General features: G+C 39.2%; 2 protein-coding genes across 3 annotated transcripts; one reads left to right on the top strand and one right to left on the bottom strand.

Moving 5' to 3' along the window:
- Positions 1 to 3,302: 3,302 nt before the first annotated feature.
- Positions 3,303 to 10,052, bottom strand: pin1 (peptidylprolyl cis/trans isomerase, NIMA-interacting 1). The gene is made up of 5 exons (XM_079554237.1): positions 9,878 to 10,052; positions 7,541 to 7,623; positions 5,501 to 5,609; positions 5,309 to 5,419; positions 3,303 to 3,436 (listed from the first exon to the last, which is right to left on the bottom strand). Exons 1-5 carry the CDS (start codon positions 9,933 to 9,935, stop codon positions 3,327 to 3,329), a joined length of 471 nt encoding a protein of 156 aa, XP_079410363.1. The 5' UTR covers positions 9,936 to 10,052; the 3' UTR covers positions 3,303 to 3,326.
- An 875-nt stretch (positions 10,053 to 10,927) lies between these two features.
- Positions 10,928 to 15,280, top strand: ubl5 (ubiquitin like 5). 2 transcript variants are annotated; one of them, XM_079554278.1, is made up of 5 exons: positions 10,928 to 11,082; positions 11,407 to 11,467; positions 13,431 to 13,514; positions 13,600 to 13,637; positions 15,010 to 15,280. In XM_079554278.1, the coding sequence occupies exons 2-5, from the start codon at positions 11,412 to 11,414 to the stop codon at positions 15,051 to 15,053; spliced, it is 222 nt and encodes a 73-aa protein (XP_079410404.1). In that variant the 5' UTR covers positions 10,928 to 11,082; positions 11,407 to 11,411; the 3' UTR covers positions 15,054 to 15,280. The 2 variants fall into 2 exon arrangements, with proteins under 2 accessions (XP_079410404.1, XP_079410403.1); XM_079554277.1 differs by having other exon boundaries at positions 10,952 to 11,127; positions 15,010 to 15,279.
- The last annotated feature ends 3,369 nt before the right edge of the window (positions 15,281 to 18,649 follow it).

The following is an 18,649-nucleotide window of genomic DNA, read 5'->3' on the forward strand; positions in this document are numbered from 1 at the left end:
CATTAGAACGCTTTCCAGTAAGGCTTAAAAACAAGTGCACAGACGGGATTCCTACCTCCTTTGGGGAAATCATTTGAAATTATGTCAAATCTATGTCCTACTGCCAACAAATAATAGGCAAGACAAGGAAAGGCAAGTTTATTTGTAGAGCACAATTCATACACAAGGCAATTCAAAGTGCTTCACAGTTGAAAAGAAAATAACAAGAATCAATAAAAACATCAACATAAAATTAGGCAATTACAGTAAAAAGCAAGAGTGCAGATAAAATACTTTCAGTCATATTCATGGGCAAAAAGAACAGTTTTCAGCCTGGATTTGAACATTGTCAGAGTTGAGGCCTGTCTCACATCCTCGTGAAGACTGTTCCAGATTTTAGCCGCATGAAGCTGAAACGCAGCCTCACCGTGTTTATTATTGACTCTGGGAACCACCAGGAGACCCCTCCCTGAAGTTCTCAGGGCCCGAGATGCTTCATACGGCTGTAACATGTCAGAGATGTACTTTGGTGCTAAACCATGAAAAGACTTGTAACAAGCAGAGCTGTTTTAAATTCTGTTTTCTAAGAGACCGGAGCACTGGACTAATATGGTCATATGTCCTGGTTCTTGTCAGGACGTGAGCAGCAGCGTTCTGGGTGTTCTGGATGATGCAGTTTTGTGATGTGGAATGGTACAGTTACTGTATGATTGATGGAGCCTCTAGTGACTCCATTACTGTTGTGTCTCTGTATAAATGAACTGAATATTAGTTTGGGAAGACACAACTTGCCAAAGTTTTCAAAGCCTAGCAGTTTATGCTTCTCAAGAACATTACAGTGATGCTAGCGGATTGTTTTTTTGTCCATCATTTTTATTGCTTGATTGTATAATGATCCAATACGTTTAGTGACTGAAATGAAGGTCAATTCCTGCTCCATTGTGTGTGCAGGATGATAGCATCGTAGACGCTCTACGTCAATAAAAACGCTGTAGAAGTCTTTCTATTACGAGATATTACGAGACCTCTCGTAAAACGCAAAAAGTATTGCATTTGATCACAGAACAATTGCGAAATAACATAATAATAAATGTTATGATGTCCCCTGGCGGGGTCCGTACAGACAGTTTTGTGGCGTTTCAACCCTCCCATCAGGGAATAAACCTTTCTCTGATTCACTGGTATGAATCTTTCCTCGTCAACAGAGTCCAGCTGGCCAGAGTAAACGATACACTCTCCTCTGCCATTACAACCTCTGTGGGTGACCCTCAGGACTGTCAGTTCATCTCTGCTGTTCACCATATGCACTGACGACTGTCGAACCACTTCACATGATCAACACATTTTCAAATATTCTGACAATCCTCCTGTCAAACACTGATAGTCCTGGGCTGCACCAGCAGGGCGTCGATGAGGTTGTGATGTGCAGTAAAAACAACGCTCTGGAAATAAACACCAAAAACAGGCAGTAGTATTCAGTTTCAGGCTGTGGACTGATGCCGGTCATGTTGCCCATAAAGCATCTTTGGGACGACTGTGGTTGACTGGTCCCGTGATTCAGTAGTAGTACATTTAATCTGAGGTTAAAGGGGCCTTGGCAAGAGTATACTCCCGCAACTTTCTAATATTGGCCAATTTATAGCCCTTTATAGACCGACGCCATTGTTGACGGCATCAGAAAACTCAAACGATCCCGTGCAATCAGATTTGTTTATTTGCGGTCGTGTTGTTCGTGAGCAGCGTCACTCATGGGATGGGGTGGTCCCCTCAATACCAATCTACCGATGGAGCACGAGGGAGAGCGAGAGCTTTTTCCAATCGTGGTAAAGGACCAAAAGCACATAGACAGTAGTGAGTTTGGAGTTTCATAATGTCGGCGATTGGTTTCCTCCGCTTCCAGTTTGCGTATGTACAGCTGTAGAAATGGAGTTGATGCCACGGCCACCAGACTCAATCGCTGGTACAGCAGTGAGTCTGGTTTCCAGGTAACTATCGTCTGGCCTAAGATACTAACTATATTTGCGTTTAATCTAGCAGAGGTTAATAAAACCACAAAAGACATTTACTCAACCCCACTAACTAACTAGGCCACTCAGTTCAGTGCACAGAGGGCGGTTCAAGGAAACTATTATTTTTCTTGTCAGCTCCGAGTTTGTAACAAGCCGTTCCAGTAAACCAGGTGACGTTTAAGATTGGCAGTTTTGTTGTTTTGGAATGTGGCAAGATGAATGCTCCTTTGTGTTTCCGAGTGTGAGAAAACGAAGGTCCTGTTCTCTTCCAGTAACCATACATTTTGCATTTACAGTAACTGTTCTCTTCGCTTTGCTTTTGTGGCCAGGCAGGCAGTGTCTCAATATTCCCGACAAAACCACAACAACGGAACACGTACAAAAAAAAGAAGAAGTTTATTTTAAAAGGAAGAGCGTGATCGTACTGGTTCGTCACCCCCCTCGACCCAGGCACTGCCCCATACACACCAGTACACAACGGATGCTTTACATGGGAACAGGATGAGCGGAGGTGTGCGATGTCGTAGGCCTTTTAATATGAACTATTTGGACGTGTTTTATTACTATTTTCTTTTTTTACCAGCTGCAAATGTGGTCCTTTCGAGGCATGCATGCTGAAAACAAGCTTAGAGCACGCTGCAAAAAGTAACATTAACCGTTAGAATGGCTTGAATTCAGGGTCTTTTCCCAACCAGGGAAGAGGGGGTCGGGTCGGGTCGGTGGCGTAGTATGTATTAGTCTTTTAGCCTTTATTTCTCTCTGACCGTGCACCTTTTTTTTTGTCAATTCAGTGCACAACTTGCCTTCATGTCTTCGCTAATACCTTGTTGTTCCCATTTTTTTTATTTGCTAATTGTTTAACTGTAGTCCATGCGCTCCCTGACGGCAACAATTATTTGGATGTTGGTGTCAAAGTATCTTCAAAAGCATCAGAAGGAAATGTCACAACTTTGAAAAGTTTCTTGTTCTAGGAAGTCAAATTCCCATTCATTTTTCCCATAGACATTTAGGGGAGAAAAACAAACATCAGTTCAACCTAGGAATATTTGTCATTTATTGGTAATTGGAATATTTTTTGGAAAAACAAATGGGAGCTTTACTTCTACTGTGAATTCATGCCATTTTAACGAGTACATATTTGAATTGCATTACAAAAAAAAAAAAGAGTTCCCAAGCACCTTCGGCATCGTAAGCACAGGTCTAGACTTTGCCCGTCATCATGCTTTCGGCTTAAATCGCACTTTATCCAGTGGCGTTTACGGTACTTAACAATAACATTAGCTCTGGCATTGGTCGCTTTGAGTTTTTTTTAAATTTTTCATTGACCCGATTTTCTTTTTAACCCGTGCGTAGGATGATGTGCACTCCTGAGTCGGTGAACACGGGGCCGCTCATGTCCCCCACTTTGAGCGCGAACGAGACGTCTTCGAAAGGCTTCTGCATCTGACCTGCGGACAAAACCAAACAGCGTCACTGGAGAGGGTTTTTTTTAAAGGAAATTACAAGTTCATGAACCTCTTAACCGACATCATGTCAGAGTTCTTTCATTAGAAACAACAGTGTTTTTGGACCCAGGTGCATTGATATTGACCATAGAAATCTGTAAATATACAGCGCCTCTCGAAAGCATTAATACACCTTGAACTTTTGCACATTTTGTCATGTTTACAACCATAAACAAAGATTTTAGTTTGAATTTTTTACTGAAAGTTCACACACAAGCAACAGACAACTGTGAAGTGAAAGCAAAATGATAATTGATTCAGTTATTTTTCAAAAAATAGAAAAGTGGGCCGTGCATAAGTATTCATACAGCATGAATGAATACTTTGTGGAACCCCCTTTTGCTGCAATAACAGCAGCAAGTCTTTTGGGGTTTGACTCTACATGAATTGCACATGTAGAGACTGACATTTTAGCCCATTCCTCTTTACAAAACAACTCAAGCTCTGTCAGATTTGAAGGAGAGCGTTTGTGAACAGCAGCTTTCAGATTATTCCACAGATTTTCAATAGGATTTAGGTCAGGACTTTGACTGGGCCATTCAGCAGGTTTTCCTTCAAAATGTCCCTGTATTTGGCTCCATCCATCTTCCCAACTATTCTTACAATCTCCCCAGTCCCCGCTGAGGAAAAGCAGCCCCACAGCATGATGCCCCCCCCGTATATTTGACACTGGGGATGGTGCACTCAGGACGATGAGCAGCGTTAGGTTTGCTCCATACAAAACGTTTTGCATTTGAGCCAAAAAGTTAAATTTTTCTCTCATCTGACCAAAGCACCTTCTTCCACATGGAGCTGTGTCCTCCATATGACTTCTAGCAAACTTCAAACGGGATTTCTATTTAACCGTTAGGCCAAAGTGTGAACATTCTGCTGTCATTAGGAATGTTATATAGGCAATTTAATGCACTCAGAAAATGCTTAAGGTCAGCACACACTGACGTTCGAATCGTGTAGTGTGGGCGGCACAAAGACGCGACTAGACTCCAGTTGTAGGAAATCAAACATGTTTGATTATTAGGCCCGATTTTGGACGCACGGGAGAAACTTTTCAAGCTTTACATCATGTTTTTATGTCATTCCCTCATTAAAAACATGCCTGAAGTGTTGCCTTGGCACATTCACGTATTTTTGAGTAATCTGTAAAAACTCTGATGGCAGCCATTTTAGGGATAGCTTTGCCTGAGTCCTCCTAGGAACGCCCCCACCTCCTGGAGACGCCTCCGAGCTTTCGTCACCAGCCGAGTAACCAAACACTGCTCCTCAGCAGAACCCCATCCCCACTGATGCCACAGACAGCGTGTGGAGGGGGCGTGTCGGAAAGGGTCAGAGGTTCTTAAAGAGACAGAGGCCTATTTCAAGACATTCACTACAGCCATTTTGAGAGAGCAATTTTATACAAGGCAGTTATTCTAATTTACTGCATTTACAGACCAACAGAAGGTTTCTTCAACATTGTAGTGTGCTATAGACTGGTGCTATGTGATTGAAAAAAGCATAATACCCCCTCTTTAAGACTAGAAAAGTCGTGTCGTGTGTGCTGGCCTTTATGCACGCCCCACTTTTCACTTTTCTATTTTTGGAAAAATAACAGAATCATGCATCATTTTGCTTTCACTTCACCGTTGCCTGTTACTTGTGTGGGAACTTTCAGTAAAAAAAATCCAAATAAAATCTTTATGTTTATGGTTGTAAACTTGAGAAAATGTGCAAAAGTTCAAGGTGTATTAGTACTTTCAAGAGGCACTGTAAATGACCCCAGCACTAACTCTGACCATGCATATCCCCTTGGGTAAAGGTCTCCAGCAGAGTCCTTACCTCTGCCAAACTGCCCCAGGTCTCCTCCGTTCTTGGCCGAGCTGCAGTCACTGAACTGAGAGGCCAGCGACTTGAATTCCTCCTCCCCGGACTTTATCTGTTCGATGTACGCTGTGCGCGGGAACATAATGAAAAGTTAGGACTGAATGATGAACCGCGCAGTGGCAGTGTGTGCTTGTGCGTGTGTCGTACTCTGAATGAGCTCCATGGCCTCGTCTTTAGTCCGCGTGATCGTCTGTTCTCTCCAGGACGAGGGCCGCCGCGACTGGTTATGCTTCACCAGGAGATGGGAGCAGCGCACCTCGAGAAAAAAAGGAAGAAGATTTCAAATTCACACCCAGGATGACCAGGATGAATTAAAGTGGACATATCCTGCATATGGGGCTTAAAATAGACTTGTTGTTTTGGGGGTCTGAGCATTGACATTTCACGTTTTATCATTTGAAATTATGTCTCTGTGAGGATTAAATATAACGATGAAATACAGAGCTGGTGAAGACTTTGCCTGGGGCTCCCCCCGCTGGCAGCTGTAGGAATAACTTATTTACAAAACTAACTTTCTGTTTCTATTCATAGCGTGGTTTACAGCTTCAGCTCAGTGAGATAAACACACTTTGAGCAAAACGACTCAGAACTAGGGCTGGGCACCGTTAAGCCAGTGTTTTTCAACCTTTTTGAGCCAAGGCACATTTTTTTCATTGAAAAAAATCACAAGGCACCCCACCAGCAGAAAATGTAAAAAAAAATTAACTCCGTAGCCTATTCAGTGGTTCTCATCAAAGTGTCTTGAATAGGAACATTGTATAGTGTTATACCACATTATTTGCAGATAATAATTGATTTGTTTAAAAAAAATTTTTTTTTAGACCAACTAGTTAAAATTGGATAATTTCCCAAGGCACAACAGACAATATCAGACAACATCTCAACACACTGGTTGAAAAACACTGCGTTAAACGATACCAGAGTGGTATTGGTTTAGGTACTAGTTAGTGTTGATGCTGTTGATGCGGTCATCATGATAATAAAAAATTAAAAACTGACAGAGACGTTAAAAAAAAAAAATTAAACGAATGGAATAAATTGGGAAAAACAAGTTGGTAAATTTTGGAAAAATTCTGGAAATTAAAAAAAAAATTGGGAAAAAACTGGGAAAATTTGGGGCATAAATAAATAAATGAAAACAAAATTTGGGGAACAAATTTGAACATTTTTGGGAAATTTAGGGGGGAAAAATGCCCTGCCCTTTTGTAGTCAAAGGAAGTCCAGGTTCAGCATCTTCACCAGGTCTTTTGCATTTGTTCTTGGGGTTGATATTCACATTTCAGACACAGCACGTTCATCTCTGAGACACAGAACCCGCCTTCTTTCTGATCTGTATGATGACTGGATATTTTCATATTTTTTAAACTAGCGTATAATTGTTGGAACCATTGAATGTGGTACCTTCAGGCGTCTTGCAATAGCACCAAAGGATGACGCAGACTTGTGCTTCCAAGGTCATGACATCATTATCTGGGCTTTCCCAAATTGTTTAAAGGTATGTAAACTTTGGCCTTTGTAGAAATCAACAATAACATTTCTAAAAAAGAAAAAAAAAACTCTCATTCTTCTTGCATTTAGCAAATAGAAACATTTTCTAAAATTCTAATTGACCTTTAACCCCTTAACTCCCACCTGAACCGAGCACATTTTCTCCAGTTTGGCTTTACCCCAGTCCAAAAGCTTCTGGAAAAAAAGCTGTGAAAATAGCAACAAAACTGAGACGAAAACAATGATGGAAATGTGACAAAAAAGTGAGAAAACATTGACAAAAAAGTGGCAAAAATGTCACAAGAAAATGAATAAAAATGTGACAAACCCCCCCCCCCAAAAAAAAAATGTGACAAAAAAAACTACAAAAATGTGATTCAAATTTGACAACAAAAAAAAATACCAAAATTTGACAAAAAAATAAATAAAAAAAAGACAAAAATGTGACAAAAAAGTTACAAAAATGAGTTGAACACCCAACAAAAAAATGATGGAAAAAAAATCTGATGACGTGAGGAAAAAGATCCTCTCGGTTCAGGCAGGAGTTAAGAGGTTAAAAGTAAAAGTTTATTCTGGTTTCATGGCTGACACTGAGGAAAAAAATGCGAATGTGTCTTGTTGGGTTGAGTGTATGTAAACATCTGGTTCCCACTGTAAATGGTAGAAAATAGCAACAAAACTATTATTATTTATAGGTACCGTATCTGGTTCACCGTGATCATCTCCCGTCGGCCGCTCCCATTGGCTGGCGTTGGTGATGTGGTTGAAGTAGTAAACTCTGCCTGAACAGCATCAAAATAACAAGAGCAAGCATCAGTTTCTGCTCTGAGCACGCCCTCTAGTGGTACCAACTGATAAACACAACATTCATTCATGATTTCCATGTTTGAACACTTGGAATATCATTTTACCAAGGAATATACAGTGCCATTATAGTCAAATTGTTGTTTGATATGTTACGCATGCAAGTGTTGTCATGATGCTTAAATTTCAAGCTTGAAGGATTGTGATAATGATATTTTACTAAAGTATTTCTAGTATTTCAACACCACTAAACTCACACATTAAAATAAACCAAAAAAAAAACACTATGCTTTATCAGACCAAAACAAGGCTAAAATTCAATCAAATTAGGTAAATGATGCAAACAAGTTGTGGGAGTGCACGCCAGTTCCAACCTTGGGCAGAGAATAATATAATAGCAAAAATAGAAATCCGAGGCACACAAAATCAGCTGATTTTGTGTGCCTCGGATTTCTTTTCATGCTATTAGGTAAACAATGAACTGAACCTTTCTACACAAGTTTCCATGTCTTTTGTATTAGGATGTGTCAGCAAAAAATGTATAAACCGTAGCTAAGAGACATTGCAATGTTTTTGGTTTCTGATGTTGTGGAAGTTTGACAAGAATAAATTGGCACTACTGTATTGTGGTTTTGTGTTACTAAAATGCATCGCTTTATACAACTTGAATGTGGGTGTAATGTGCACACACGAGATGCCTCACCGGGCTGCAGCACACATTAAAACAGTGAAAGAATGACCACATACAAGAATGTAATCACAATTCAACATAAAAACTAAACTAAACTAAACACCTTGAAGCTGTGTACAAAAGTATTGGTTAGGAGTCGGTAACTGTTCATATTTATTCATTTGCATTTCTATTATGTGGCCATACCGCCTTTGCTGTGCCCGATCCCACCAGACCTTGAAAGCTAAGCAGGGCCTGGTCGGTACAGGGATGGGAGACCCTTTGGTAAACATCAGGCAGTCTGGGTGAATGTAGTGAGTGGTTGGTGGTGGTCGTTGCGGCCAATGGCACAGACTGGTAATCTGTCTACCCCAGGGCAGCTGTGGCTACAATAGCAGCTTACCACCATCTACTATGGAGTGAATGAATAATGGAATGAATTATGCAATGTCTTTGAGTGTCTTTGAGTGTGATTGGTGCAAACATAGGGCTGCTCGATTATTGAAAAAATACAAATCACGATTATTTTAGCCAAAATTGAAATCACGATTATTCAAACGATTATTTGTTGCCTTTAAAAAAAAGTATTTATTTTCTTTATATGTTTATTAAATGATTAAATCAAATCAAAATTATTATTAAAAAAACAATGCCGTATATTTTCTGTTTTCTGAACAGTCAAAAAAGTACTAATGATTTCAAGTTTGCCTCGATTAAGGAGAGGTCTCTGTTTCACACCCGCCCCCTGCTGGCCGGCCCTCACACCTGCGCAAGTGAACTGAGCAGCTTGATGACATCATCACACAGCGCTGTTTGTTTTTATGGCACGTGAAATGTGAAGGGGAAAAAATCCCAGCGCCGTGAAATAATGCAAGTCTGCTTTGCAAAAAAAAAAAATAAAAAAAAAAAATATATATATATATTTTTCCGATTATGCTAATTTTATAATTGTTTAGTGTAATAATCGAAATTGTAGTCGAATTTCGATTAATTGCGCAGCCCTATACAAACATATGAGTTCATAAAATGTGGTTATGTCACAATTTCAGATTTGGGATTCAACTTGGTGCAATCTTGCAAGTAACAGGTTCTGGTTATTTATACTGTTTTCAACTAACTACACTGTAAGGCTCGTGGTCATGTGGGAAAATGCCACCAGTGAAAATCATTGTTCTTGTTTTATTTACTGACACTGACAGTCCAGAGGAGCCAACTTTGAGTTCATCCTGTCACACTAGTATGTATTCAATATTATAGATCCGTGCGCGTGGTTGCGGAACTGCTGCGGCACGTGCACGCCCTCTGCAGGTGACGTCATCGGGCCCTGCAGCAGATTGAATGGCGCCAATACGCACTCATAAACAACACCGAAACACTTCACAGATCAAGATGGAACTCATGCGTTAAGCGTGTGTTCTTGTCTGGGCGCGGTCTCTCCGATTCTGCGCCTTTTGTCGCTCTTTTTCCCCCGTTAGGAAACCACGATGCGCCGGGGCTGAGCTAGGCTACGCTAGCACCGTATCCTCCCACCATAGCTGCATTGTCGTTCCTGTTGCATTCACCTGAACTGCGGCTCATCCTTTTCTCCCAGCCCGCGGGTAGGTTCTCCTCGTCGGCCATTGCTTGCTGCTGGAAACACCGCTGTTCGCTTTGACCAGAGAGTTCTATCCTGCGACTTACAGATCCAGATTCAGCAGAGCCTGGTGATACGACAGTGGGTTGCCAGATTGCAGCACATAAACATCAGGTTTATGTAAAGGAACTTCAAATAAGCAGCCAAACAATGTGAACCATGATAGCTGGCTTTCCACTCATGCTATAATGCTATACATATAATGCTTATAGTTATTCCAAATATTTTGATGAATAGGAATGTCTTCTAAATGTTCTTTTTTTTTGTTTTCTCAATAAAGCACGCTTGCTTCCCTTGACTCTGTTTCCATCTCATGGCCATTAAAAGTGCAATCTAAAAATACTTCTAATTTAGTTGTATTATGATTATTTATTATTCTGTTATATTTATTTGTTTTTCATCATCATTATTATTATTATTTTACCTTGGCTTGGAAATGTATACAACAAAACAAGTGGATTAAGGTCAAACCTAGTCACAGAAAACGAGAATTTAGTCCAGGGGCCCCCAGATCTGGACCTCCAGAGGCTCTAGTCCGGACCCCAAAGACTTTTCATCCTCTCAATATACTTAATAACTAAGGCTGAATCACAACAGTGAAATAAAATGGCAAAATTATTGATTAATTGATTAGTTTTCTGTTTTGGATGATGAAATATGATATAGTCCTCATTGCTATATGTATAGCCCTTGTATGGTCACTTGCCCCCACACCTTTTTTTTTTTTTTTTTTAAATAATACCACATCTCTGGAAAAACGATGAACGGGAAACAATTATTGACTGCAGTATTCCACAGTCAATCGATGACATTTTTCAAAATAAATAAGTAGATGCGCAAAAAGAAGCCCACATTCGCTCTAAAAAGCAGACATGGCAACATCTGACAGTGTTTAGAGTTGTTTCCCTTCTAAGCCCCGCCCTAGTTTGTTTTGTGCTGTTGCTCATTGGACGACAAATCTGTCACTCGCACGCGCCTCCGTTTGATTGGCAGAGGACGAAACACATGGTAAATCAGCCTTCCCGATTAGCGTCAGAGACAAACCTTCTAGAAAATACCGAGCGAAACGCAGTGTTCATTTCTGCCTGGAGCTCAAGGAAAACTGCTTCTGCCATTAAACTGAAAGAAGAACAGGTGACTAAACCATCGTCTTTTTCAACAACAAGTGTAATCCCTTGAGTGATGACAATCGCTTTGAACAAGATGCTACTGCTAATGCTCCTGCTTTGGCTAATGTTTGCTATCCCAATGCTAACGACCTATTTACTGAAATATATCAAATGTGTGGATTTGTCCAAATGCGGAACATATACCCCGATGGTTTAGGGCTAGTTTTGACCAAATAATGACATAATAATCTGTGCAGGCTTGAAGATTAGGAGGATGCATGGTGGTTAGCTTGCGTGTTAGCCTACGTGTGCTAGCCTGCGTGCTAATGTATGTTTTCCTCCTCCACAGGCAGCATGATCGAGGTGGTGTGTAACGACCGTTTGGGGAAGAAAGTCCGGGTGAAATGCAAGTATCCTTTTTGGAGCGGTTCTAGGGGTTGTGGCCCCGGTTTACTTCCGAACACCAACCACTTTTAAGCTGTTGTTTACTGTAAGAGAGGGCACTATCCTCAGAGAAGTCTAGAGTAGTATGTCCTCTGCTGGATCAATTGATGTTATTGATTGTGAGACTAGCCTCTTAACCCTCCCCCTAACTGAGCACAATTTCTCCAGCTTTGCTCAAATCTAAAAGCTTCTCGACTGGAGTTTACAGCCGATTGGCTAGTGCGACGCCTCATTTGAAAGCTAAGACCCACAAAACTGATTGTAACATTCTTGTGGTGTTGTCGCTGCTTTTTTGTCATTTTTTTTTTTTTTTCACATTGATTTTTTATTGAAGAGACAAATAATAAAATTTTACATATTTTCTTTCAAAGAAAAAAGTAGTAATGTGATTTTGCTCTTCCATTTTTGCATATGGAACTCGCACAAATGAACAACAGAGCGGTGGGGTACCCTTTTGGTTTATTTTTTTGTCATATTTTTAACCCCTTAACTCCCACCTGAACCGAGCACATTTTCTCCAGCTTTACCCCAATCCAGAAGCTTCTGGAAAAAAGGTGTGAAAATAGCAACAAAACTGAGACGGAAACAAGGATGAAAATGTGAAAAAAGTGAAAAAAAATGGACGAAAAAGTGACAAAAAATGTACAAAAAAATGGACAAAAATTTGACGAAAAATGGACGTAAAATGTTCTTGTTTGTTTTTTGTTGCTTTGTCATCATTTTGTCATTTAGTCATGTTTGTGTCGCTCTCTTTGCCGCGTTTTTGCCACATTGTGGAAGTGTTTCTGTCGTCTAGTTTTCTCGTCGCTTTTTTGTTGCCATTTCGTCACTCTTTAGCCGCGTGTTTTTGTCGCTTTTTTGTGTTAATGCTGCTTTTCCGGCACAATTGTGTCTTTTTTTTTGCTTTTACATTTAAGTAAAGCCAAACTGGAGAAAATGCGCTCGGTTCATGTTGGGGTTAAGAGGTTAAATTTAGTCCACAGGTATTCACACAGCCATTGTGTCCTTTGGCAAGACATTACATCCTTTTTCTTCCTTTCTCTTCCTAGATAGATGTGCTAGCATTGTGATAATATATTATTACTATTGATTGTATGTTGTGTTTGTTACATTCAGAATTAAGATAATTCCAGAGCATCTTGTGTTTTGTTTTATTTTATTTTATTATAGCTTTTTTTTTTTTTTTTTTATGTTTCATGTTGTACAATAGGACAGAACAAAAAAATCTGTATTTTCACTGACAATGGCAACAAAACCTATGCTGGTTCAAGGCCACGCAAGTTTATTTGTATGGCACATTTCATGTATATGACAACTCAATGTGCCTCACAGTAACACCAAACATAGTAATAATAGATTAAAAAGCATTAAAAACACCATGAAAATCAAGAAAACAAATCCTTAGTTACAATTACATTAAAATAAAATAGTCTTTTCAGCCTGGACTTAAAAATGCTCAGGGTTGAGGCCTGTCTCAGATCCTCATTGAGGCCAGACTTTTGCTGCATGAACCTGAAATGCAGCCTGGCCATGTTTATTATTGACTCTGGGAACCACCAGGAGGCCCCTCCCTGAAGTTCTCAGGGCCCGAGGTAGTTCATACAGCTCTAACATGTCCGAGATGTACTTTGGTGCTTGACAATGAAGGGACTTATACACAAGCAGGGCTGTTTTAAACTCTATTCTCTGAGCAACAGGAAGCCAGTGCAGAGACCGGAGCACTGGATTAATGTGGTGGTATTTCCTGCTTTTGGTCAGGACTCGAGCCGCAGCACTAGTTTTGACCTGCCAGTCAAGTGTACAAAGTTCTTCCACGGCGCTTCTCTTTACTTATTTTATTATCTTGGTGAATGTAGTGCTGTTGTCATTACCCACAGACTTTCTTGTCTTTATGTCCAGTGCTTTGTCTTCCTTAACCCTGCGTTTCAGCCCAGAAGACACCATTGGAGATCTGAAGAAGCTCATCTCGGCTCAGACCGGGACACACTACAATAAAATTGTATTGAAGAAATGGTAAGTTAGACCGTTTGTTGAAAAGAAGAAGAAAAAACAGTATTTGTGTCTGCTCAGCCTCTGCACGTGATTTGTGTCTCTGCAGGTACACCATCTTTAAGGACCACGTGTCTCTGGACGATTGTATCCTTTCAACGGTATTTTGAATTCAAATTCCATTATCTTAAAGGTGTGTTATGGAACTTTATATATGTGAAAAAACAGTCGACCACAGTTGCCTCTACAACGCTCCAGGACCAATTGTTTTGTAGGTTTTCTGGTGAGAGCTGTGAAAACCTACCAGAAACTAAAAATAATTGATCCTGGAGCGTCATTGAGGCCACTGTGATGGAAAGTAAAGGAACCATATTAACCTCGAGGTCACTAAAAGGTCAAATGCGCATGAATAAAAGGTTTTGTTTTTCACAAGAAATAGTTCTATAATGCATCTTTAATGTATTGTAATGGTTTTATCTCTGTGGCCTTTGACATTATAAACTAAAATGAGTTTGAAGCTTAATCTACCAGTAGTATTGGTATTTTTTGTCATTGATATCATTCCAAATAACGTATTATAATGTATGCTTCAAAAAACAATCTCAAAAAATCCACTAAGGTTAATCCAAATCATTTTGGGAGCTGCACACTTGCCACATGAGTTTATTTTGACACTTTAGTTAGTTTTTTTTTTTTTTTCGACGGACTAATGTAAAATTTGAGTTGTACTACTCAAATCTTCTTCGTTTGAAAATGGAAATTGTACGTTACCTAACCTCTTAACCCCCGCCCTGAACAAACACATTTTCTCCAGTTTGGCTTTGCCCAAATCTAAAAGCTTCTTGAAAACACAAGCAACATAAAAGTGACAATAATGTGAAGAAAATGTGACGGAAAAGTGGCAACAAAGTGACAAAATGCCAATGAAAAAGATCCATTTATGGTTTTTATTTGGTAGGGACAGTGCAAGTTAATGAACAAGCCACACCGGATTGTAGCCTTAGGCTAATTTTCATCCGTCGTCCCCCATGCGCACTCTCAAACACACTCTCATACATCCTGGCCTATTGTACATGTTTTTAGTGGTAGGGGAAACCGGAGTACCCGGAGGAAACCTACGCAGACACGGGGAGAACATGCAAACTCCACACAGAAAGGCCCCGTCCTTGGTGGGAATCGAACCCGGACCTTCTAGCTGTGAAGCACAAGCGCTAACCGCTGTACTACCGTGCCGTGTTTTAAATGAGCTTTGTAAGTCCTAGCTTTCAAATGAGGCCTTACACCGGCTTAACAGCTGTAACCTTTTAGATTTGGGTAAAGCTGAACTGGTAAAATGCACTTTGTGGGGGTTAAGACTGGTTAATATGAATGAGAGTGTGAATGGGTGAGTGGTTTCCTCCCTGTAAAGCACTTTGGACCTAATGAAGGTAGAAAAGCACTTTATAAATTGAGTTCCTTTACGTAATGTAGAAAGTGGATATAATAAACAAAACGGATTGTCCTTAATCATTGTGTTCAGATGAAATCCATGACGGGATGAACTTGGAGTTGTATTACCAGTAGCGCTTCTCGACCACAGACGGACACAAACACACACATAAACGTAGGGCCTGCACAATATGGAAGGAAAATTAGTATTTTGGTCGATATTGGCACACGTAACTCCAATTTAATCCAAACAAAAATGCTGATCCGTTTAATGACCAGCTTTGTCTAAATAAACAATAGACATATAAAGTGTTCTTGACCAAAAGGAGCAGAATGATGGAAGTCTAAACCAGAAAACCTTTGTGAGATCGCGATGTGTGCAGTTCAGTGAGATATGGATAAAGCTGATCTTGCAATTACAATTTCTCGACCTATTGTGCCGGCCTATAACAGTCCTCTTCCATCTGTTTCCCTGTCATTGAAGCCCCTCTAATTGTGTTTTGAGCTAATTATATGGTGTCTTTTTTTTTTTTTTTTATTAAAGTTGATATTTACCTAAAGTTTCTGGATTGTTTTTTCTGTTTCATGAGTAAAATTTGCAGCAAAAAATACCAAGGTCTTTACAGGGGAATTTATAACATTTAAAAACGGAGGAATAAGGTTTATGGGCAACATATAACATTTTTGAACATAGTCTATATTCTGTATACAGGAAGAAGTTAAATCATTGTTCCAGACATTTTGAGTTAAAGCTAGTTTGATTTCAATTAAATGCTTTTCAATAATATTAAAAGCTTTTATTTTGGCACAGTTAATGGCTCATTTCCCCCTACATGTTCCAACTATGTCCCAATGTGTAGAATGAGCTCAGACCTGTTCACCACAACTGCCTCTAAAATCCACCGCTGTCCCTCAAAACGTTAAGTCGGGTCTGAAGTGCCGTCATGCACGAGCTTATTATAGAAACTGTAGTTACGCGTAAGACCTGGGGTGGCAGTAGTGAGTATAAAAATGACTTGTATCGAGTTCCTTTTAAAAATTTCAGTTAATTGGCTGCCGTTAACCCAAAGCAGAAGCAGTTGCTTGTTTTTCAAATTTGCTTTTCAAAATTTCCCCTAATTCCTCTGATGGGATGTTTGCAAATCTTAAGAACTAAAATATGTACTGATTTTGTATTGATTTTTTTGCGATTGTTTCAAATATAGTATTCAAATGCAGTATTTGGGCATTAAAAAGCATTACATTTGACACGCTGCTACCTGAAGAAACCCTGGCCTGGTGGAATCTTCTTGGCACTCTTTCACTAGCCTGGCGAGACCAGACTAGATAGATCAAACAGACAGACTAATAAAAGGATTAAAACCTGCCATATGCACTTTTAAGTCCTCTGTAATACAGTTTTGTCAATTTACATTTTAAACACCTGGTCGCACAGAAATATCACAATCTATTATCATTAGCAATGCTTCTGTGATATATTATTTTGTCACATACAATGAAGGCGTACTTTCAATATAGATAAATATCCTAATGTTAGAATGTTAGAATCTCAGATGGACGGCAGGGACTAATAACTATGGGCGGGAAAACAGTTTTTGAAATCTCTGAAAAGAAAATATACAATTATCAGAAAGATAATTTTTTTGGAAGTGATTGGATTCACAAACCTGCCACATTCATCTTTAGTTAGTTAGTTAGTTAATTTATTTTCTTCGGTCATTATGAACATTTAAATCACATGTCACATGTTTTCCAAAGATCTAAGACATTATACAATAAGAAAAACACATACATTTAGATTTAAATCTAAATGATGCCTGACCGAAGGGGTTTAGGCTGAAGCCAAGACTTATTCTGCCTAACCCCTTTTACAACTGTGACTCTGTGTCCCAAGATGACACATTTTACACTTTCTTTAATACCAACGATGGTAACACTTAAGCACAAAACTTAAACTTCAACAAACAAAAATTATGCTATGTATCCTCGATCGACTTCTCTTCTAATGGTTTTCATTCAAGTGTTCTATACTTCTCTATCATGTTTGATTTATACATTTTCTTAAATGCTTTAATAGTTTTGGAGCCCTTAAGTTGAACAGATAAACCGTTCCATAGATCAACGCCTTTAACTGATAAACACCTCCTCTTAGTATTACTGTGCGCCAGAGGTTTCTGTAGCAGATCAGTTCCTCTAAGGTTGTATCTAGATTCTCTAGTTTGAAACATCTCCTGTAGACTCTGAGGGAGCATTTACTTATTATACTTATTTACTTCCTTGTTTCCAAATACAATATATTTAGTTTTATGCAGATTTATGGAAAGTTTATTTATATCAAACCATTTTTTTAGTATCTTAAGCTCAGTTCCTACTGTATTTAAGAGCAGCTCGAGATCTTTTCCTGAACAGAACAGACTGGTATCATCAGCAAATAGGATACATTGTAATTTGTTGAGGACTTCAGCGATTTCATTAATGTACATGATAAATAATTTAGGTCCCAAAACGGAGCCCTGAGGAACACCGTGGGTTATTTTTTCCTCCTTTGAGTTGATGTTATTAATATGTACATACTGATTTCGATCACTTAGATAACTTTTTAGCCAAGTGTGAGCTAGGCCCCTGACACCATACCTTTCAAGTTTATTTAAAAGCAATGAATGGTCTATTGTGTCAAAGGCCTTGCTGAGGTCAATAAAGACTCCAACAGCATACTCCCTGTTCTCAATAGATGTTGATATCTTTTCTACTAGTTCGGTGACTGCCATTGAAGTGGACCTATTGGATCTAAAACCGTACTGATGTTCACTTAACAGGTTATGCTTGTCTACAAAGCTATCAAGTCGTCTGACAAATAGCTTTTCTAATATTTTTGAAAACTGCGAAAGTAATGAGATCGGTCTGTAATTAGTAAACTGTTGCTTTTCTCCACTTTTAAAAATAGGTATTACTTTGGCGGTTTTCATTTTACTTGGGAAGATACCAGTTATAAAAGACTGATTACATATATGCATGAAAGGAGTGACAATAAAATCAATAATTTCTTTCACGAGGACCATATCTATGTCAGATCCATCTGTTGATCTCTTAGCTTTGAAGGAATGTACAATTTCAATGATTTCGCTCTCACTAACACTTTTAATGAAAAGTGAGCTAGGATTATTTTTTACGTTTCTTTCTTCAAATTCTTTTGCATTGTTTGGTTGCACAATTTCATTGGCTAACTTAGGCCCAACACTGACAAAAAAACTATTAAATGTATTTGCAATATCCTTTTTTTCACTAATAATCGATTTATTCACTGTGAAGTAATTTGGATATTCTTCCTTTTTTCTCCCATTCCTGATAAGGCCATTCAATACCTTCCAGGTACCTTGGATATCACTCTTGTTCTGCTCTAACAACTTGTGATAGTATGCTTTTTTATTGAATCTTATTATTTGAGTTAACTTATTTTTGTACGTTTTATACCTTTCTTCAGTTTGATTAGTCCTTTTCTTTAGATGTACTCTATAGAGTTGTTGTTTTCTTTTACAGGCCTTAGCTATGCCCTTGGTAAGCCATGGCTTATCCTGACTGTTTTTGTTTTTAATATAATATTTTTTCTGTGGACAGTGCTGGTCATACAGTTGGATTAGAGTAGATAGGAAGGCATTGTATGCCTTATCAGGGTCAGGAGTTGCATACACTTCTTCCCAAGTTTGGGCACATAAGTCACCCTTAAGCGCAGC

The sequence above is a fragment of the Gobius niger genome (genome assembly GCF_951799975.1).
Source record: "Gobius niger genome assembly, chromosome: 3".
Classification (NCBI taxonomy): Eukaryota; Metazoa; Chordata; class Actinopteri; order Gobiiformes; family Gobiidae; genus Gobius; species Gobius niger.

What these genes read in the sequence shown, in the direction of transcription:
- ubl5 (XM_079554278.1), top strand. Translation starts at nt 11,412, where the DNA reads ATGATCGAGGTGGTGTGTAACGACCGTTTGGGGAAGAAAGTCCGGGTG. An exon ending in AAAGTCCGGGTGAAATGCAA is followed by an intron (nt 11,468 to 13,430) that starts GTATCCTTTTTG and finishes CCTGCGTTTCAG; the next exon opens with CCCAGAAGACACCATTGGAG. An exon ending in CCACGTGTCTCTGGACGATT is followed by an intron (nt 13,638 to 15,009) that starts GTATCCTTTCAA and finishes CATTGTGTTCAG; the next exon opens with ATGAAATCCATGACGGGATG.
- pin1 (XM_079554237.1), bottom strand. Translation starts at nt 9,935, where the DNA reads ATGGCCGACGAGGAGAACCTACCCGCGGGCTGGGAGAAAAGGATGAGC. An exon ending in AAGGATGAGCCGCAGTTCAG is followed by an intron (nt 7,624 to 9,877) that starts GTGAATGCAACA and finishes GATGCTGTTCAG; the next exon opens with GCAGAGTTTACTACTTCAAC. An exon ending in ATCACGGTGAACCAGATACG is followed by an intron (nt 5,610 to 7,540) that starts GTACCTATAAAT and finishes TTTTTTCTCGAG; the next exon opens with GTGCGCTGCTCCCATCTCCT.